The 22,602-nt window shown below is 37.9% G+C and overlaps 2 protein-coding genes across 3 annotated transcripts; one reads left to right on the plus strand and one right to left on the minus strand.

The window, feature by feature from the left end:
- Window positions 1-5,451: 5,451 nt before the first annotated feature.
- On the plus strand, window positions 5,452-9,821 carry LOC122084176 (ras-related protein RABA5c-like). Its single transcript, XM_042652260.1, has 2 exons — window positions 5,452-6,010; window positions 9,237-9,821. The coding sequence occupies exons 1-2, from the start codon at window positions 5,677-5,679 to the stop codon at window positions 9,557-9,559; spliced, it is 657 nt and encodes a 218-aa protein (XP_042508194.1). The 5' UTR covers window positions 5,452-5,676; the 3' UTR covers window positions 9,560-9,821.
- Window positions 9,822-17,929: 8,108 nt separating this feature from the next.
- LOC122076326 (pirin-like protein) lies at window positions 17,930-20,046 on the minus strand. Of its 2 annotated transcripts, none has more exons than XM_042641646.1 (7): window positions 19,730-20,046; window positions 19,529-19,578; window positions 19,402-19,440; window positions 19,253-19,281; window positions 19,086-19,148; window positions 18,857-18,960; window positions 17,930-18,742 (listed from the first exon to the last, which is right to left on the minus strand). In XM_042641646.1, exons 1-7 carry the CDS (start codon window positions 19,840-19,842, stop codon window positions 18,259-18,261), a joined length of 882 nt encoding a protein of 293 aa, XP_042497580.1. In that variant the 5' UTR covers window positions 19,843-20,046; the 3' UTR covers window positions 17,930-18,258. The 2 variants fall into 2 exon arrangements, with proteins under 2 accessions (XP_042497580.1, XP_042497576.1); XM_042641642.1 differs by having other exon boundaries at window positions 19,529-19,581; window positions 19,730-20,043.
- Between the last annotated feature and the right edge of the window lie 2,556 nt (window positions 20,047-22,602).

Here is a 22,602-nt window from a genome sequence, read left to right on the forward strand (position 1 = left end):
TCCGTTATTTAAATCGTGTATCTCCGTCACTTGTAGTGATTTATCATTCAATGAATGACTAAAAAAAGGTCCACTGCCATTCAATCATATATTTATATGCATGCACCTTTTGCAAGAGGATACAAACTGATCACTATCAAACCACCTTACCTGGTACACACTGTACCAACCACTGATTAGAATGAAAAACCGACTACAAGTCATCCAAAGGGATCCACTTTTGGGGGAGGATACTAATAGAGAAAATGGGGAAGGAGAAAAGAAAGAGATTTTAGTAGGAATTAGTGAGAAAGCCCAACCCATGAAGATCTTACCCGTGCTGCACCAGTCCACCCCCATGTGAGGGAGAACCCTTGAGAAAGAGCTCTGAGTGAAAGGTCCCACTGGTTGTACGGCCCACCCAGCCCCTGTTCCAAAGATCTGATCCCTAACTGCCCAGTTGGCACCTTCGATGCAACTCAGTTGCCCCGTTTCCCATCCAACTCTGATATGTTCTCTCCCTTTTTTGATCCATCCTAGGGGTGTCAATATCTAAACCGGACTGGTTAAACCGGACCGGACCAAACCGATTAAGCCCGATCCAAACCGAACCGGTGGCTTATCGGGCCGGTTTCGGTTTGTATTTAAAATTGAATCCGGTCTCGGTTCGGTTCGGGTTAGACCATTGGGCCACCGGAAACACCGGAAATGTGCACCGAAACCGGAACCGATCCAAACCGGCCCGATATAAAACCGGACTTAAAAGTTAAAACTCATTAATCTAACTGGGCCAACTCTCAAGTGGGAGAAGCCCAAGGCCCCAAGTGTCCAACTGGACCAACAGTAGCCCAAGTGCCCAAGCCCAACATTTATCAACTATTCAAGTTCAACCTGTCAAAACCCAAGTGCCCAAGCCCAACTGCCCAAGCCCAAGTGCCCAAGCGCCCAAGCCCAAGTGCCCAAGCTAATGGTCCATACCGGTTTAAAAAACCGATCCAAACCGAAATGAACCTGATAAATCCAAACCGGTACAACCCGAACCCAAACCGCACCGAAGCCGACACCGGACCGAAACCGATAATTCCTTAATGGGGCGGTTTCGGTTAGTTCTAAAGTCACACCGAAACCGGTGGAACCGGACCGAAACCGCACCAACCCGGACCGTTGACACCCCTAATCCATCCTATCAAACCAATGAAAAAATGGCAGAGTGCAAGCAACTGTTCAAAGAGCCCTTGAGGTAGTATCACATCTGATGGCTAGTTCATCTCAGACAGGACCTGTCAGATCAGTAAGTCGGCACTATCTTCTTCAGCCCCTTTCAGGAAAAGGATGGGGCTAGATCACAACAAACATTTTCCATTCATCTTGATAATGCCCAGATATGTGCCGAAGTCGCTGAATGGGTGAGTCGCCAACCTCAAAACTCTCTATGGAAGGGCCTTGTGAGATTCCTGTTGAGGACAAGGGGAGTGCATGCAGGCTGGACCCTTCTGTTAGTATCTTGACTCCTCAATTCATTAGATAGATGAGATCGCCAATCTCTTTTGATCCACTTTCGAACCCAACGGCTTGAACTCAGATCGCTAGATTCATATCAATAGACAAAAACTAAATCAATTTATTTAGCATATAAATGAGGATCTATTTTGGATTGAATTGCTCATTCAATAGGCCAAGATTATGCCCATCTGTTGAAAAACTCTGAACCTTTGATGGGAAAGCAATGTATCTCACCACACACAAAGGGTTATTGAAAAGGAGGACGTCCGAACAGGAACCATCGGACGGGGTGCTTTCCCTAATTTTTCAAAAAAGCAACTTTTGTCTCTCATTTTTCAGGATTCGGCAGGCCCTTCACTCATTGATATAGTGAGGTCGCTCTGCTTCGTAGACAAGGCGGCTCGCCCCTATCTCCAAGGGGACTTACAAACGAGTGGAGTCACACTGAACGAAGGCATGGATCATATACCAAGTCTTTCCTATTCTCCTAGTCTCGCAGTTGTCAGCTCCAACGCTTTGGTTTTAGCTAATTGACTTGTTTGTGTTCGGGCTTTTGAGTTGGATATCACCATAAACTAGTGCTAGTGTGGGTGAAAGCCTCTATGGGAGAGGAAGGGATCATTGAGGGCATTCCTGATCTTATAGTGCATTCATGCAGCAAATGCCAAAGTGATTGCTTAAGTAAGGATGAGTGCGCTTAAGTTGATAAGAAAGAGTATGAGGAAGAACGAAGTAAGCACTTGCCTCGGCATGTTGGGTCTCCTTTCCTTTAGGCTTCTCCCACACATTCCCAAATCAATCAAATTCCTTATTAATTCAGCGAGATGAGGGTCATGAAACAATGTTGGGACGTAATAAGATGAAGCAACAGCCTAACTCTCTCATAACTCCTTTTCGTAATTCTGTACCCCCTACCCAACGTCCTTCTACACCTACTCTATGGCCCTCCATCCTAAGGGATCAACATAGAAGGCTCAGTGTGCCTATATCTCAGAAGGGACAGATAACCGATGGTCGTTTGAGAATGTTTCACTTTGGGAATTCCAACGATTTCTTTCATCAATACAAATTGTGACCCGGATCTCCCAGATATTTCAATTCTAGCGAATGATGACACTATCACTTCAATCCGATTAATTCTTAAAAATTAGTATCCATTATCTCAATATGATAGTTCTTTAGACCCTTTGCTTGCTGAGAAGAGATAGCCCAAGCCGATAAGGGTATCTTTTCTCAAAACCCTCGTGAAACCCAATGTTTGCATTTAAAGCACCCCACCCACAACTTGGTCTTTTAAATTTTTATAGCTATGTATTATTTGTGGAATGTGGAAACTCAAATGGGCTCAAGTTTTCTAGACTAGGAAAACCCATGTTTTCTAGACTAGGAAAACCCATGTTTTCCTATTCACATGTCAAGATTCACCCCAATATCTAGATTGGAGAGGAAGCATTAAAAATTAATTCAAAGAGGGTGCATAGGACTTGAAGGGGGTGTAAGGACATAGATGGAAGGTATGCCATTCATTGAAAGGGAAAATGGTTGACTTCAAGATAAAATTTTGACATATGGCTGACCTAGATCATTTCCTAGCTAGATATCTAAAGTAGTTGCCATATCACTCTTCCATGTGATAAAATGAGGACCATGATTACAATACATTTCTCACCACTTGTCGTAACACTAAGATTTTTTTTTCCCCCTTTAAATGGTTAAAGACAAAGGGTTTTGCTTTGTGAAATGATGATTAGTTACACTACCGCTGAATTTGCATGTACATACAGGGGTAGGGAGGTAGAAGTGATGTTACATATTTAATTTTAAAAAGAAAAAATTGATTCGTCCCGACCAGTTTCAACTTGCTTGACTTTCCACTTTCCAGGTTTTGAAGAGGGCAAGTAAAAAAAAATCTGATTTTTCACCTTTGGATTACACAGATAATATCCTAACAAAAATGATAGTTTTGATTTTAAGTTTAACAAGTAGTTTAGATTCTAGACCATATCTTATTAGAGAAAGTTTTCTTAAATTCAAAAAGGACAGTTCATCCATCATTTTAGAGTTCACAAACTCTTGTAGAATTTTTTTACATTCCCAATATACCTTCACAATACCTTTTATGCATATCTCAATCCCTATTCACAAGGAAAGCTGGATTCTATTTTCATTTAACCAAGTAGTTGTTATTGTTACATATTTTTTTGGTTTAAAATTTATTACATCATCTTGCAATATGGGAAAGGGTTATTTTTTTTAATCTATTTATTTGATAAAAATGAAACAAATTAGTTTATTTCTTTAATTATTTACTCTTTTTTTTTTGTTTTTTTTTTTTTTTTTTTTTTTATGAAGAGACAAACCTAAGTTTATTGCATAAAATTTCTACCAAGAAAAAATTGGTGCATTGAAAGACAGAAAGATAATCCTAGGTGCCCATGTAAATGGACTTTTTTACTTTTCAATTTAGAGGAAATTTCACTTCCCTCCCTTGACGTTTTCATTTATAACATACCCCCATCCCCTGCGAAGTTTAAAATTATATGACAATCCTTTTGATGTTGTAGATTCATCAATTGTACCCACGCAATGAATCGCCGGCTGTTAAGTGATGATGCATGATATAAAATTTTATTTTAAATCCCAAAATACCCTGACCTTAATGTGAGATTACATGTTGATTTTTTTTTTTTAATTGGTGAGGGACACCGCTTCTGAGAAAGAGGTCACAGTCTTGGATGTGCTGGTGGAGCTTGGCCGCCATCCGTCGATATTACTCTGTGTCTAGAGCTTACCGGTGGAAAGATTCACATGGCCACGGTTTCTTGCGAGGGAGAGCGCATCGGTGAGGGTTTGGTAGATGGAGCGTACGAGTTCTAATTAGGAGAGTGGGTTGGTAGAGAAATTGAGAAAGTCAGAGACATCTTTGAGATGGGTGGGGAGATCGGTAAGTTTGGTTCTGATGAGAGCCCACTTACCTTTGAAGCTCTGAACTTGGGCTACTTCCTCCATTAGGGTGACACAAGCTGATTCGATAGTTGGAGATCTTGGTTACTCTGTAACCTCATGACGCTGTCCTGGTTAGAGAGAAGAGGGAAGCTCTAGGATTTATAGTCTATAGAACTGAAGATGATAATAAATGAATAGGGATGATTAGGCCGATATTGAGGAACTATAGGACACAGGATTCAAGTAAAAGAGATAGGTGCTGCTATATCAGAAAAAGGGAACAACAAAGAAAGATTCTTGTCATAAAATTTTAATCGTATTAATACCATAGGGGATGGGTGTAATTTTAAACTTTTATGGGAAAGAAAATATAATAAATAAAAACACCACGAGATGGAGAGAGTAAAATTTGGAAAAAAATCGTCTGTTTTTCTCATCCCTATTTTTCTTGTGTTTTGTTAGTTGCAGAAGATGACACATGTTCAATTCATCATCAACGGTCAAGATTACATCCAGTTTACAAGTAAAATTGGTTTTTAACTCAATCTTAGCCGTTCATTTAAAGTAATACCACATGTCGTTTTCTACAAATAGCAAAACAAGAAAATCAGTGATGAAGAAAAATAGACGATTTTGACCCGTCAAATTTGCTCTTCAATTTATTAAAATTTTTCAATACCCAAGGGCCACTGGAATTATATATCAATATTCTCAACTAGTAGTCATTGTCTCCTCTTCGTCAGCATTCAAACGTGATAAAAGCTAACCACACCTATTAAAGTATTGACTGATTCCATTATTATTCAAACGTGGTCACCTGTCAATCAGTTACAATCATGATCAAACTAAAGGCTCTGTATTTCCTTCTTTTTTCTTTTAATTTTATTTTATCGAAAAGGATATATCCGTATTTTCTACCAAAGCCATGGACATATTAGCCCACAAATTTATAAATTTAAGAAAAATAATTAGGTATGGAAGCATTGACTAACGTGTAGAAACCACAAAATCAAAAAATCTGAGACCCGCTACTTCCGCAGTTTGTCCTTGCCATCCTTTTAACCTTTTTTTTCCTCCAAACTTAGACACCTTTCTGCTTTTTTCAGAATCCCCTGGAAATCCAGAATAGACCCTCACCTTCTTCTCCTTCTTCTACAGAAAAAATTCTGCTAAAATTTACAGACCCCTCTTCATCTCAGCTATATCTTCTCTGTCTCTGTGAACTGAGGTACAGAAAAACAGATCAAAATGGATGATGAGCATGAAGAAGGTGAGGAGTACTTGTTCAAGATAGTGATAATAGGAGATTCTGCTGTGGGTAAGTCGAATTTGCTGTCGAGGTATGCTCGGAACGAGTTTAACATGCATTCAAAGGCGACGATCGGTGTTGAGTTTCAGACCCAGAGCATCGAAATCGATGGTAAGGAGGTTAAGGCCCAGATTTGGGATACTGCAGGTCAAGAGCGTTTTCGTGCTGTGACCTCTGCTTACTACAGAGGAGCTGTGGGTGCCCTTGTTGTCTATGATATCAGCAGACGCACCACCTTCGATAGTGTTGGTCGATGGCTCGACGAGCTCAACAGTAAGTACTGTCTTTTTTTTCTGGGAAAAAATGCATCTTGATGGATAAATCTGATTCAGTTGAGAGAACCCTAGTGCCCATTTGTTTGATTTCAGTTTTGTCTTTTTTGGATCGTAGGATTTGGGTTATTGGGTGGATGTTTCTGGTGATTAGGACTTGAAGATCTGATTCTCTGGGGAATGCTTCAAGCCTTTAGTTGATTGTTTATTTGTTTATTTCTGTTTTACATGTAGTATACATATATATGTTTGTGTATTTCTGTTGCAACTTATTTCATTAGAGGCTTAAAAGGGGCTAATAGGATTTTACGGAGTGGTGTTGCTATGATCTTCTTTTGCCTTGTAATTATTTATGGATGAAGTTCTACATCTCTTTTCAAATGTTGCCTTGTAATTCTTTCTTTTCTTGGAGATATTACCTTTATCACAAATGTTGTAGTTCTTGTTCATATGTCAAATATTGTCCTTTTTTTTTTTAATAGATTTTTGATTCTTCCAATTTGATCCTATGAAGTTCTTAATTCTTGGAATGAGATACCTCAAATTCTCCATAGAGATCTAGGTGCTTGAGGAAGATCATGTTGATTTTATTGGGGCAGTTGTTGCATCTCACTCAATAAGTAATTCTCTTAAACATTTTTGAAAGTGGAGGAGGCTGAGATATTATAGTGTTGGATAACTACTCAATTTCTAGTCAGAATTGCTAGGCATTGCATTTCCCTTCCTGCTAGTTTATTTTATTTCTTCAAACGAAGATGGAATTTTTTTTCCTTACCCTATGCATTTTTTGGTGTCCAAACAACTGTTTTATCCTGCTGTCACACTCAAATTTATTTTCTTTACTTTCTAATTTCCTTTTCCCTGTTTTACGGCTTGCGGATCTTGGATTAGGAGATAGTAAGTTTAGTACAAAAGGTTGTTGTTGGCTACAGGGCTGTTGTTGGTGAACAGAAAACCAGAGTTCTCACATCCAATATCATGTCGTGACAGACTATATCTTATAGATTAAGTGCTAGCTACTGTTTCCATTGAAGAGACATTGGGTTGGTTTGCATATAAGCATTAGATATTGATAAAGCTACATAGGTTGATATGAATTTTAGGTACAGCATAGCATGCTAATGCCCATGAGTAAGTTGAATCATATTTACTAAATGTAAGCATGCAATTCTTTGGGTACTTAGTAACTCCAAGCATGATGGTTTGTTTGAAATATCAGTATCACTACCATTCTTAGCAATCACTAAAACTAAAAATTGTTCCGGTTTTGCCCTGCTAAAAATTATAGTGCCTGATTCCTTCAAAACTTATAACAATCCATATGTAAATTGTATACACCCACCCCCCCCCCCCAAAAAAAAAAAAAAAAAGAAAAGAGAGGAATGTTATAAACAATATAAACTTGTCTCTGTCCGGTACTGTGAATGAAACTGCATAGGAAACACTTTTGCATGATCAAGAAACAAACAAGAGATGTCAAGATAAGCTTCATGAATCATGATACAAGGTGAATGTAGTGCCCTAACTTTACTTCATACACACTTTTCCCTTTTTGTTGAATAAATCAGTTATTCGTAAAAGGGAATAATTAATATAAAAAGCAACAAGAAGAAAAAGACTTGTGTCTAGGTAATGTATGTTTTTCAGATTTCAGCATTGCTCCAAAACAAATTTTGTTAATAGTTAAACATGTTCACATTATAATCTATATATATATATATATATATATATAAGTAGCACAAATGCATGTGCCACTAAGCTGGCACCCAATTATTTTTACCTTTATATCCCTGCTTCTACAGCATGAGACAAAAATCTGATAAGGCTATTAAAAAAAAATGGCACACGAGTTGGGGTGATAGGATTTTTGAACGTCTGAAATAAAGTGGTGGGGGCATAATTGGAAAAGAATTTAAAAATTTCCTACTAATCACTGGAGACTTTAAAATTTTAAAACCCACTAAAATTAGAAAAACTCTATTTCAATTAATCACCCAACCCAATAAATCTGGTAAACATATCAAAATTTTCCTGTTAATACAGAAAAATCCTATTTATGAAAAATAATAAGACCAGCTTATTGTAACTGTAAGTGATCAATTTTTAACTTACTATAAATAGAGAACTAGGATCTGCAAGAAATATTTAATTAAAACTTGCCAAAAATTATAGAACTTTTAACTGTTCAAGTACCTGCTGAGGAATCAAGGTATCAACCAAACTCCTGTCTGAAAAAAAACAGCCCCTGGTGGTGCATATTGTGGTCCTAATAATTAGCAAAATTAACATATGGATAGAAGTTCGGGTAATTTGATGAACTCATGTTCCTTTATTGGAGATTCATAACTTGTATGGCAGACAAGTGGAACTCGTAATCTTCCTTGATTCTACATTGAATTGAACCATGATAGAAACAATGAATGTATTTTCCCACGTCACACCCATTCCTTAACCTTTAAATACAAAAACTACAATATCTCTCATTCAGTGGGTCAGGACCCATCATTACATGCTCTCCACCTTAGCTGTTGCATAGACCAACTATTTTTAAACATCCAGGATCATCTGAGTACATTCCTAAGTCAAACAGTATTCTATATGTCCTTGTTTTCCTTGGATGGATTTTTTTTTTTTTAATGAAGAAAAGGTTGAGGTCCCCCAAAAAGCAAATAACGCCATATCAAAAGCCACTCAAGACCAGAAGATTATGATAATTACAAAAATCCAATCTGTTGAAATCAAAAGAGACACTCAAGATCAGAAGATTATGATGATTACACACATCCACTCCTTTGATGTTTCATATTGTTATGTTCCGTGCAGTGGACCAGATCCCACCACTGAATGGTCTCTACCTTGAATGCAGTATGGACTTGTGAGATTTTTTACCATCTGATCTCTAGGTTTCACTCCCCGGAGCTTTAATTCAACTACTACCTTCTGCCAATCGAATAGTTTAAAATAAGTGGTTATAATCACAATACTGGTTGTACTTAATTGATCTTTTATGTGGGTTCATTTATTGTTGGGTTTCAAATATTTTCATAGCAATGACATGCCCACATTGTCATTATGTGTTTGTCAAAATTCTAATTATGTATGATTTTGCCTTGTTCTAGTTCTGATTCTCACACATTTTCTACCTTGTCATTGGATTCTCTTCAGTGAGTTTTACTTATCGTTTCTCCTGGAGTTGAGACTGAATTTTTTATGGAACAATCATGCAGCACATTCTGATACGACAGTGGCGAAAATGCTGGTGGGGAACAAATGCGATTTGGATAACATTAGGGATGTGAGTGTAGAAGAAGGAAAAAGCCTCGCAGAAGCAGAAGGCCTGTTTTTCATGGAGACATCCGCACTAGATTCTACAAATGTTAAAAAAGCTTTTGAAATGGTTATCAAGGAGATCTACAACAATGTCAGCAGGAAAGTCCTGAACTCCGATACCTACAAGGCTGAATTGTCTGTCAACAGGGTAAGCCTCGTCAACAATGGAGCTGATGGATCAAAGCAGACTGAGGGAAGGTTTTCTTGCTGTTCAATATGATTTCTGTCACAATGCTTCTGGCGGGTATGAATATGGATGTGTCTATGGTGAGGTTATTGGTAAAATTTGATTGGCTTTGTTGGGTATGCTCTCTTAATGAATTTTGTCTTAAATCTTTAATGGGTTATTTAGTTGAACAAAGTAAGATATTTAATAGTGTTATTTTTCAAGTCAGAGATGAAAATTTTTGTTCCATGGAGAAGAAAAAAGCTTGTAATTTTTCAATGGAATAAAGTATAAAGATAGAAGAAGTGTATGATTACTTGCTCTTTTTGATTGGGTGGGGTGATCATGTGTGCTGGCCATTATTTTTTCTTATTATTCTGGAGATAAAGAGAGTTCATATTTTTATGTGGGGGGTGGGGAGACTTGGCTTCTATGGCAGCATGTGGCAGACATCTTTATAAAATCCAGACCAGAGTTGTTAAATTCGCCGAATTATACGCGCGAACAGAATTTTTCCGAATTAAACGAAAAATTCTGACCGAATCCGAATTATAAATAAAATTCTTTAAAAATCGTGCCTTTTTCTAATTAGATTTAAAATCGCGATTATATCGGACCGAACCGTTTTAAACCGAATAATTCGGTTCAAACACACTTTATTAAAAAAAAAAAAAATCGAATTACAAAAGCCAAAAAGAGGGTTTCTGAACTTTCGTTTCTTTCTGTTTCTTCCCCCAAACCCTCATCCTCTCCATCTCCGAGACTCCGACCGGCGACTCTGTCGGTCTCAGTCACTTGATGTCTCTTCCAATCCATGTCTCCGGTGACTTCGTGAGTTCGAAGGTAGGTGACTCGTGAGGAGAGCTGAGAGCATGGGACAAAAGCCAAAATAAAGACTAAAAGGAGCCGTTTTTGTTTCTGGAAGACTGACATTACCGGCTCCACAGACGGTGGTCGGTGCCAAGGACGACGGCGACCGCCGCACCTGCTCCACAGACGGTGGTCGGTGCCACTGCCCACCCTCGCACTGTTAATCCCCACTGTCGCACAGAGGGTCGGCGTTTACAGAGGGTCGGCGTTTACAGTGGGTGGACAGTGGATTAACAGTGCGATTGGGATCTTGGCCGTCATACAGCCTTACTCGCCCTACTGGTGGGGATTAACAGTGGGTGGACTTTTGGCCACCGGCGCCCACGGCAGCTCCTTGTGGTAGATGCTACAACTTTTCCAAAGCTTTATTCAATAAGATTGGGTTTGAGGCAGACCTTCTCCACAATCACAGAGAGAATAAGGTTCCAAATCTTTGGTTCCTTTGGAGGTGTGGATTGAAAAAGCATCACATCCTTTCTTCCTCTGACCAACAGTTATCTCTTGAAGTGTACATATCGCCTTGGTTCCTTAGCCATCGGTTCCCTTCAGTTGCTGAAAATTATACCGCACAGTCCTACTTGTGGGTTGGGTGTAGTTGCTATTTTAATGAGTCTAGCCCTGTCACCTTCCCATGATTTTCATGATTGAATAGAAGCTTTCTGCTCTGGTTCTGTGAATTTCAGACTGATTCAGGGTGAAGGCTCTGGTGGGATTCCAAGCCTGCAGTCAGGTGGATACCTTCTCTCCTATCTTTATTCTTCTCCATAGAAATCAGATCAGAAACTCTGAATATTTTAACTCTGCAATCTGATGTTCTGCTTAAATTTCTCAAATTTCAGATTTGTTCTTAATCTAATATCTGATTATTAAGTTGTTTATCAAACAGTCACTGGAATATTGCCCATCAATTTGCTTTTCTATTCTTAAGTTTCATATCTGTTCTAGATTTCAAAATCCAGATCGATAAAGATTCCTAGCTCTATACCATTTTCAAATTCTGATTTTTGAAACTGAATCATTCTTTTTCTGAATCTGATTTATGTTTGCTGATTATTCATTATTTGGATCAATATTTTTTTATTGTTCAGAACGCTAAAATATGCCAATTGATTTTACTATTTTGTGGTTTCTTAGTTCCAGTTGGATTCTTCAATATCTTGAAATCTATCCATTGGATTTCAATCCAAGAAAGGGCATACCTGGTGCACAAGGCTCCCTATTTTTGATTTTTGAACAGTTAATTACTTAATAAATAAAATAGATACAATAAATTATAAAAAAATAACATCCGAATTTTTTGCCCGACTTTTATTTTGGTACTCGAATAATTCTCGAATCCGAATCCGAATCCGATTTTTATTTTGTCCGCTTTTTTGACCGCTTTTTTGACCGAACCCTTAAATTAACCAAACGAATTATTCCGAATAATTCTTCGGCCGAATAATTCCCGAATCCGAATTTGCTAACTATGATCCAGACTGTGCAAGTGTGACTGTGTAAGGGACATCCTATCAAAAAAAAAAAAAAAAAANTTATAAACAATATAAACTTGTCTCTGTCCGGTACTGTGAATGAAACTGCATAGGAAACACTTTTGCATGACCAAGAAACAAACAAGAGATGTCAAGATAAGCTTCATGAATCATGATACAAGGTGAATGTAGTGCCCTAACTTTACTTCATACACACTTTTCCCTTTTTGTTGAATAAATCAGTTATTCGTAAAAGGGAATAATTAATATAAAAAGCAACAAGAAGAAAAAGACTTTTATCTAGGTAATGTATGTTTTTCAGATTTCAGCATTGCTCCAAAACAAATTTTGTTAATAGTTAAACATGTTCACATTATAATCTATATATATATATATATATATATATAAGTAGCACAAATGCATGTGCCACTAAGCTGGCACCCAATTATTTTTACCTTTATATCCCTGCTTCTACAGCATGAGACAAAAATCTGATAAGGCTATTTAAAAAAAATGGCACACGAGTTTGAGTGATAGGATTTTTGAACGTCTGAAATAAAGTGGTGGGGGCATAATTGGAAAAGAATTTAAAAATTTCCTACTAATCACTGGAGACTTTAAAATTTTAAAACCCACTAAAATTAGAAAAACTCTATTTCAATTAATCACCCAACCCAATAAATCTGGTAAACATATCAAAATTTTCCTGTTAATACAGAAAAATCCTATTTATGAAAAATAATAAGACCAGCTTATTGTAACTGTAAGTGATCAATTTTTAACTTACTATAAATAGAGAACTAGGATCTGCAAGAAATATTTAATTAAAACTTGCCAAAAATTATAGAACTTTTAACTGTTCAAGTACCTGCTGAGGAATCAAGGTATCAACCAAACTCCTGTCTGAAAAAAAAAGAGCCCCTGGTGGTGCATATTGTGGTCCTAATAATTAGCAAAATTAACATATGGATAGAAGTTCAGGTAATTTGATGAACTCATGTTCCTTTATTGGAGATTCATAACTTGTATGGCAGACAAGTGGAACTCGTAATCTTCCTTGATTCTACATTGAATTGAACCATGATAGAAACAATGAATGTATTTTCCCACGTCACACCCATTCCTTAAACTTTTAATACAAAAACTACAATATCTCTCATTCAGTGGGTCAGGACCCATCATTACATGCTCTCCACCTTAGCTGTTGCATAGACCAACTATTTTTAAACATCCAGGATCATCTGAGTACATTCCTAAGTCAAACAGTATTCTATATGTCCTTGTTTTCCTTGGATGGATTTTTTTTTTTTTAATGAAGAAAAGGTTGAGGTCCCCCAAAAAGCAAATAACGCCATATCAAAAGCCACTCAAGACCAGAAGATTATGATGATTACAAAAATCCAATCTGTTGATATCAAAAGAGACACTCAAGATCAGAAGATTATGATGATTACACACATCCACTCCTTTGATGTTTCATATTGTTATGTTCCGTGCAGTGGACCAGATCCCACCATTGAATGGTCTCTACCTTGAATGCAGTATGGACTTGTGAGATTTTTTACCATCTGATCTCTAGGTTTCACTCCCCGGAGCTTTAATTCAACTACTACCTTCTGCCAATCGAATAGTTTAAAATAAGTGGTTATAATCACAATACTGGTTGTACTTAATTGATCTTTTATGTGGGTTCATTTATTGTTGGGTTTCAAATATTTTCATAGCAATGACATGCCCACATTGTCATTATGTGTTTGTCAAAATTCTAATTATGTATGATTTTGCCTTGTTCTAGTTCTGATTCTCACAAATTTTCTACCATGTCATTGGATTCTCTTCAGTGAGTTTTACTTATCGTTTCTCCTGGAGTTGAGACTGAATTTTTTATGGAACAATCATGCAGCACATTCTGATACGACAGTGGCGAAAATGCTGGTGGGGAACAAATGCGATTTGGATAACATTAGGGATGTGAGTGTAGAAGAAGGAAAAAGCCTCGCAGAAGCAGAAGGCCTGTTTTTCATGGAGACATCCGCACTAGATTCTACAAATGTTAAAAAAGCTTTTGAAATGGTTATCAAGGAGATCTACAACAATGTCAGCAGGAAAGTCCTGAACTCCGATACCTACAAGGCTGAATTGTCTGTCAACAGGGTAAGCCTCGTCAACAATGGAGCTGATGGATCAAAGCAGACTGAGGGAAGGTTTTCTTGCTGTTCAATATGATTTCTGTCACAATGCTTCTGGCGGGTATGAATATGGATGTGTCTATGGTGAGGTTATTGGTAAAATTTGATTGGCTTTGTTGGGTATGCTCTCTTAATGAATTTTGTCTTAAATCTTTAATGGGTTATTTAGTTGAACAAAGTAAGATATTTAATAGTGTTATTTTTCAAGTCAGAGATGAAAATTTTTGTTCCATGGAGAAGAAAAAAGCTTGTAATTTTTCAATGGAATAAAGTATAAAGATAGAAGAAGTGTATGATTACTTGCTCTTTTTGATTGGGTGGGGTGATCATGTGTGCTGGCCATTATTTTTTCTTATTATTCTGGAGATAAAGAGAGTTCATATTTTTATGTGGGGGGTGGGGAGACTTGGCTTCTATGGCAGCATGTGGCAGACATCTTTATAAAATCCAGACTGTGCAAGTGTGACTGTGTAAGGGACATCCTATCAAAAAAAAAAAACTGTTTAAGGGTCAGGGTGGTGGTATTTGGACCAGCAGGGCATACCCAGCTAGTTGTCCTATTAGAATCTGCTTAATACTTGGTGGCCTGTACGTCCAAGACTAGATCTTTGGGAAGGATTTTTTTTTTTTTTTTGGCCTTGTTATTTGGTCGAGGCCTCAAGGAGTCAAGGGTGGGAAAAGTGAGGGAAAGGGTTTCTCTCTGTGGTGGTGTTGTTTGGCTGATCTTGGAAACATGAGAGAAAAGTGAGGGTAATAATGATTCCTCCCTCCGTCCGTCCGTCCGTCCGTCCGTTTCTCCCTCCCTTACCTCTCTGGCTATATGGCCCTGGTTTGTTGGGTAGGTTTCTTTTTGTTTTTTGGTGGGGGTGGGATAAAGAACACTATTTGGTTGTGTCTCTTGTGCATGTACAAGTGCAATGATGGTCCCAACCTTGTGAACTACAAAAATTTCACGTTTATTGTTGTTCCTGTGCATTTATTTTATTGGTTCTCGTGCCAGTGTAAGAGGATCACATTATTAGGTAAATAAATTTTTTTTTTTGGAGGTTGGCTAAAATATCACTCTGGCGGTGAATATTCGAAAAGCATGTATGGGCTTTCTAGCTTTAGGTGGTTGTGACCAAACAAACCTAAGTTTGTTCACGAGCTCCCTTTGGATGTGGACGTTGTGATTGATCTAAATGAAAACCGCTGGACGGCCGACTCATTGGCTTTGGCTTATTGTAGATATTATTAGGTGAAGGTGCAGATAGCCAAGCTTTGGTCTAAATGCAAAAGACTCAAAACAGAACTCACCAGAGAAGAAAACAGAGCCCTTCTAGGTAGTCCTGTTTTTTCTCTGAGGCTATATATTTTTACTAACCAATTCTATTTGTATGGGAACTCGGCATATTAGAAGAAATATTGGGGTTTGCCTATCTACAAAATTTCAGAGAAGAAAACACTCCGAATCTGCCGCAATAACCAGTGCAAAGGTAAGGAATTTCTAAGTAATTACTTTTGGGGGGAAAGAATGCTCCCAGGTCTTGTGGGTCCAACGCCAGCACATGGCCAATGAGGAGTCATATATAGGAATCAACAATAGTGGGGGTGTCATTTTATCTCCCTCTATGTTTGGGAGCACAGATTGCACTACGAGAGCATTCGTTTCCCCTTATTTTTTATTAGCATCTTTTGTATTTTTGATATACTTTATATAAATATCATGTTATGTTTTTTTCTTTCCATTGCACTACTCTACCGCATTGCTGCACCAGGAGCAGCATGATCTCATTGCAATGACATCAGGCTAGGGGTGCAACAGGGTTGGGTTGGGCTGGGCTTTTTAAAACCCTATCCCAACCCTAAGTCCCCTTGGGCCCAAACCCACCCTGACCCTGACTCTGACTCTGACTCAGGGCTGCAAAACTTCAACCGAGGCCCAACCCGCCCAACCTTTCAGCTGGGCCCATACTCGCCCTTATTGGCCCTGATTTTTCAGGGTCGGGCCGGGATGACGCTGATTGGCCCTAACCCTAACCCTGACCCTGGTTTGCCATCAAGGGCTGGGATGACCCTGATTGACCTTGACCCTGGTTTGCCATCAAGGGCTGGGTTTATCCTGACTCTGACCCTGACCCTACAAAATATGAAATATTTAAAAAATAAAAAATATTAATAATAAAGAAGAAATAAAAAAAATAAAGTCACAAATTACTCGCCATGAGGAGAACATCCTAAAGCAAACATTTGAATAATACAAATAACTCCAACTATTATGGTAAATAAAGAGGAAATCATCTTAAGAAAGCAAACAATCCAAAAACTTCCAACTACTTGTCATGATAAACAAAGTGATCATTCTAATTAGGCAAACAATCTGAAGATCTCAAATTACATGTCATGTTAAACAAAGAGGAGAATATTACCGGTGATTTCTCAAACGATGTAGAGTGATGTTCGTTAAAGAATGAAGGCATGACACAATATGCAATCATGTGGTGGGATATTGAAACCCTACCGTTCGAGAGTGATCAGTGAAGCGATTATTAAAGAACTTTTGCTGTAGAAGAAAAGTGAGAGAGATCGGTGAGAGGATATGTTAGGATTTTTTTAAGTGTCAATGTCAAACAATATCTAAAATTAGGTTAAAATCAGGGTCACAACTAGGATCATAACAGGGTCAACATCAAGGCCAAAAACCAGGGCCAGGTTCAAGGCCGGTTGGGTGGGCCAAAGACATCAACCCTTACTTGCCTTGACCCTAAGGGTAGAAATTTCAGGGTCGGCCTGGCCCTCAGGGCCAAAATATTCAGGTCGGTCCCTATTCGGATCAAGGTGGGTTCGGGCTGTCAAGGCCAAACTTGCACCCCTGAATCAGACCTATTGGCCATTCCAAACTTTATTACCATAATAAATAAGGGAAAAAGAACATTGTCTAGTCGCATGATTCCTGCTCCAAACATAGGCTGCCCCTTATGAAATCAAATTTTTTCACGTTAATGCCCCTATTTGCCCTCTCATTGGCCCCCACATTGGTACAAAGCCCACATGACCAGGCATTGATCTCTTGCACAATAACTAATAATCCCCCCCCCCCACAGACTCTCTCTCTCTCTCTCTCTCATGTGAACCCTCTATGTACGAACTGTGATGTCCTCTCCTGTGCTTCCATTGACTTGGTGTGGGAGAGGGGCAATCCTCTTCCCAAAAGAATATATATATATATATATATATGCAAGAAGATGATGGTCCAATGATATATTATACTTCAGTATTTATTAGAAACAAAAGGGTAAAAGAAAGGACTTCCTTGAGCTTCAAAAAAGTGCATGTTGCTTGAGAGCATGGAATGTGAGATTCAAAGAGCTGGTTGCTTGAGAGAGTAGGGGTTCAAAGGAACCTATCTGGCACTGATACTACCACAAAGTAAACAAAAGTTTATTTGATCAGATCCTTATAAATTAATAAAGGAACTTCTGATGTGAACCTGGTTATTTCTTGCTTACAACCTCCTAGTTTCCTTAGTCTCAAGCAATTAATTTAAGCAAGTTGACTAGGAGTAGTAGTACCCTTGGAGCTGCTCTCATGTGGATTGGTAAGAACCTTCAATAAATTTTTCATATTATCTTAAAATACTGAACTTGGGAATTCAAAAGCACATTTTTTTCTCAAGAGTCAACTATTGTTACTGGAAATAAAGATCCATTATATTGCAATGTGAAGTACTTAATTTTCTAACTTTTTAATTAACTAAGGTTTTACTTAAAGATTTTAAATCATAGTTGGAGGTAACTGTGAGTGCAAAAAATATTGAGAAACCAACACCCAAAAGGAAATACCACTTCCATTCCACCATTGCCATCACTATCAACCCCACCACCACCACTACTACCACCAAGACCCCAAAGAAAGAGATTAACAAAAATATTCATTTAATTTCAAGAACAAAAATGAGGAAACATAAGGAAAATCCAGCTGAAATTTAACTCAAAAGTGGGCTGACTCATCATGATTTCAGTAGCAGTACTCCTATTTTTTAAATCTGCACCATAAAGCTTCTAGAATCATTTTCTTTCCCATGAACTTTTTGAGTTCTATCTTACTGTCTTGACTTCCCATATAATAGCAGTTGAGATACATATAAAGATATAACTACCACTTTAGCTTTTTTGGGTGGATATATCATTTATGGATAATAGATATGCTCTGGCTTTCAGTTCAAAGCCATTTGAACCTAGACTTATTGAGATTTCCAATACTTAGCCTTTTCAAATCCATTCCGGAAATGGTGATAATCATCGATGGCCTGATCAATCTCGTCTTGTGTATTCATCACAAAGGGTCCATACTGAACGATGGGTTCGTTAAGAGGCTGCCCGCCGATGAGCACAAATCTGAGTGCATTGGAAGAATTGTTCCACACGCACAGTCCATCCCCTGAACCCAAGACCAGGACATGGTGAGCTGGTGCTGGTGATGAATTTGAGGACCCAAATACACCCTCCCCTTCAATCACATACACAAAAGAAGTCCAAGACTCTGGGATACTTTGATGCCATTCTGCTCCTGGTTTCAGGGTGAAATCAAGGTACATTGCCGGTGTTCGGGTATATACTGGAGAGCGGACTCCCATTGCTTCTCCTGCAATAACTCGAACTTCAACCCCATCTTCTTCTGCTATCTTAATGTCCTCTTTTCTCAACTCTTGATAGTTGGGCTCAATCCTGTAGGTTGTTTGGGATTGAATTATTTTGGATCCAGGAACCATAAGATTTTGAATGTACTAAAACATGTCAAAAGGAACAGATAAAATTGAAGGGTATTGATAGGTTTGTTACATTTTGTCATTGGATGACAAATTGATCCAAAGCTGCAAGCCCCTTTGAGTTCCTGATCCTGCAGGCATTTCTGAGTGGATTATCCCGCGACCGGCAGTCATCCACTGAAGAACAGAGCATGAAACGAAAGGGGAAAAAAAAATGAGACCCAAAAGATCAACTTTGTTATTTAATTTTGTAATTTGTTTGTATGATCAATAAGAAATTTGATTTTAATCAGTAAATATACCTGTAAGTCACCAGTTCTTATTGTGCCTTTGTGTCCATCAAAATCCTGATGAGTGAAAGCTCCCTGAAACCCATGAATCACCACTACTTCAGCTTCTCATAATCTGAATTCCCCCAAAAACCAATTCTCAGAAAAAAAAAGTAGTGGGGATTTATATAAACACAAACCTCCAACATGTAAGTCACTGTCTCAAAACCTGAAAGGATGGAACCTAAATTAGTTATAGAAAATGAAGAAGAAAAAAAAGAGCCTGAAAGGAACCATGACAAAAGATTCAAAAAAGGGCATTTGGCCCAATTGGTAAAGACTTTCAGACCTCTATGAGGATGGTCTGGGAATCCAGCAGGAGCAGTAACTGCAAAAGCAAGCAGGACAAGAACTCAGTAAAAATTCTGTATTTTAGAACTGAGAGCCATAAAAAGGAAGGAGAAGAAGAAACCTACCAAAGAACTCATCCAACATGAGGAAAGGATCCAAAGAACTCAATTCCATCCTGCTAAAACCCATAAAAAAAATTTATCAGAGCAGGACCCAAACACATCAATTACATACAGAACCAAGAAAAAATATGTACCCACTAAACAAAAACAGAGGAGACAAACAAGGTAATTGTAAGATTAAAAGGAGTAGGAAAAGAAAGAAACCTTCCAATGCTTCTTCTAACAAGAGCTCCATCTCCATCATGTTGAGGCTTGGCTAAGATCTTCTTCACAACTGATCTGGGTCGGCTAATAGTATCTCCCCCTGCTGCAGACATTTTCCTGATAATAGAAGGGAATGATATTGGCTTTGATTGGAGAAGGGGTATGAATAGGATCCTTTTATTTAACAGCTCGGTACGCGCAGGTACGTGTTTGTGAATTGTCTCCTTCTCTCTCTCTCTCTTTCTAAACTAGAAATTTGCTTCTAACGACTTTGGACTTTGGACTTTGGAGAATGTGGTAATGGGAATTCAAGGACGGATTTTGGACGTTATTAAGAAGCTGAGAGTAAAAAAAAAAAGGAAATTTAAAATGGTTGGTTGCCCTCTGCCACAAGGAACTGGAGAGGTTGGAGCTGGGCCAGTGTTTGGAACTGGAAGGACCCTTATGATGATGATGATGTTACTTTCATGTCATGATGATGTGTGCACAAGGCATCTCTCTCCCCTTCTCTAAAGAATTACTTTCGTGTCATGACGATATGTGCCCCAGGCACCTCTCTCTCTCTCTCTCTCTCACACACACACACACACACAAAGGAAGTCAAGCTCAAGATACTGATGGGTTTCTCTTCAATGCTTGAGTAGTACACATAAATATCTTGTGGACGCCACCATCCGATGAGAATGAGATCCAAACATTGATCAGCAGAACCCACTTTTCCATTCCATCCGATTGAAATATGCCCACTAATATTTGATTTGATTTTCTAGAGGTTTAAGCTCAGAATTCAGTAGACATACTAATTTTGTGAGAAAGAACTCTACCGGTTTGATGTAGGTAATATCAGCGACTGGGGCTAATGGAAGGTTGTGTGAAAGCGTCTTTAGTGTACGGGACGAGGGTTGGGGCAGCATAATCTTTTCACACCCGCTTATTTTTAGGCGTAGTCAACATCAGATTGACATAATTCTTTTTGTCCAAACGTTTTAGTTCAGAATTCCATAAAAATATTTCATCTGAGGGATCGACATACGCGAGTCTGAATCAAGTCCTCATATGAGAATCATTCTCATACGGTGTTTGATCTACACTTGAATTCTATTTAATCTCTCTTTTTTTAATTGATTTTTATTTTGAGTAAAGTCTAAGTGTGGATCAAATATCATACGAGAATCATTCATTCTCGTATGAGGACTTGATCCATACTTGACATACATTACCTTCTTATATTGACACCATATATGCTTAAGTTTTAGAGAGGAGAGAGAAGTTTAAATATTAATTTTACGAAAAAGAACCCTATCAATTTGGCATTGGCAATTATTTGATGTTAATATAAAAATATCAAAATGCTCCCTATGTATTTAATAATATTATTCCACACTCTTCCATTGGACTATGTATTGATGCAGAAGTTATACGAACGAGAAAGATTCCTTTACCCATTAATTTTATACATAAATAAATCACGTGACATTAAATGAGGAGACAAGACAAAGAAAAATAGCATATGAGAGTGACTTGTACTCCAAGGTCACATGCCCAGTCTTTTATTTAATTGTAGTTGCCTAGTTGGGATTCTAGTAGGAAGAGTTTCTCTTAAACCTAATTTAAATGACATCCATCATACCTAAGCATTGCGTGTGATTCATTTTATCATAAAAAGGAAGCATAGGTTACCTCATTTGTAATCATCATTCTCTCATCAATGAATATCCATAGCTTACCTCGGCTTACCTCATCTCTAATCATCTTTTCTAAATCCTATTAAATCACAGACGCACATGAAAGGGACGAGAGAGAATGATTATTTGAAGCTGACTATATGTATGTGGCCATGTGGGTCATTTCTTTTCTCTTCTTTTTCCGATTTAGATTTGGCTTACATGCTCTTTGGCCATCGTTTGACAATATCTTTCTTCCCTTTACATTTGTAAAAGTACAACTCTCAATTTTTCTCTTACTGGTCATAGTACTATGTAGCCAGCATCACTTTTTTTTTTTAGGGGGGGGGGGGGTGTGGTGGGGGGAGGGGGGCGCAAGTCCAGCATCACTTGAAACTCCTTGGGATAAAAAATCTCCTATAAAGGTTAAATCAATCCATGGCTTTTAGTTACAAAGTTGATTTAAGCTTAGCATAATCCTCTAGATACTTGGCTAAAAGAAAGTTGTTTAGAAGCCTACAAGATAGAGTCTAAGACAAGGTTGATCCTTGGATTGGGATTAGACTCGGATGATATTGATTTCAATACCAATTTGGATATCTTTGAATCGGATAAATTTACTTATGTTTTTTATATTTTTTTAATAGATTTTTATTACCTTCCTACCTTTGGGTCCTATTAATGGATGTTTGATTGATATCAATATAATCCAGGCAAATCCACGAATCACAATCCAATATATTACGAACCATGATATGATGTAGTAATATTAGAGATTTTATGTAGGGCTTCTCATTGAAAAACCCATATAATACTTGAAGTTCCTACAAGATCTCCATGCCAATTATCATGGCCTCATATTCGGCCTGATTGTTGGTACATGAAAAATCTAATTGGAAAGATAGTTTGGTTTTCCTTCTGTAATCTTGTTGTTAAGGTCAACAATCAAGATTGATGTCAGTATTTCTTGCCTAAGTTAATTTATTCTTAATCGGAAAATTTCTATTAGTATAGGAGAGGATGGATCAGAAAAGGGAGAGAATGCACCAAAATTGGAAGGGCAACTAGGCGATCAAGATACTACAAATTTACAATGGGTTCAAAAACTTGAACACCATTAATGGGTTTCCTTCTCAAATTGATGGGCAGGCAATAAGTATTAGTTTGGACTATAGAGTATTAGTTTGGACTATAGAGCATAGTTTTTGC

This window comes from Macadamia integrifolia, chromosome 1, assembly GCF_013358625.1.
Source record: "Macadamia integrifolia cultivar HAES 741 chromosome 1, SCU_Mint_v3, whole genome shotgun sequence".
Taxonomy (NCBI): Eukaryota; Viridiplantae; Streptophyta; class Magnoliopsida; order Proteales; family Proteaceae; genus Macadamia; species Macadamia integrifolia.

Coding starts and splice junctions, on each gene's coding strand:
- LOC122084176 (XM_042652260.1), top strand. CDS start 5,677: ATGGATGATGAGCATGAAGAAGGTGAGGAGTACTTGTTCAAGATAGTG. Junction 6,011..9,236: donor ATGGCTCGACGAGCTCAACA/GTAAGTACTGTC, acceptor ACAATCATGCAG/CACATTCTGATACGACAGTG.
- LOC122076326 (XM_042641642.1), bottom strand. CDS start 19,842: ATGTCTGCAGCAGGGGGAGATACTATTAGCCGACCCAGATCAGTTGTG. Junction 19,149..19,252: donor CAGTGACTTACATGTTGGAG/GTTTGTGTTTAT, acceptor CATGGGTTTCAG/GGAGCTTTCACTCATCAGGA. Junction 18,961..19,085: donor TAAGAACTGGTGACTTACAG/GTATATTTACTG, acceptor TCTGTTCTTCAG/TGGATGACTGCCGGTCGCGG.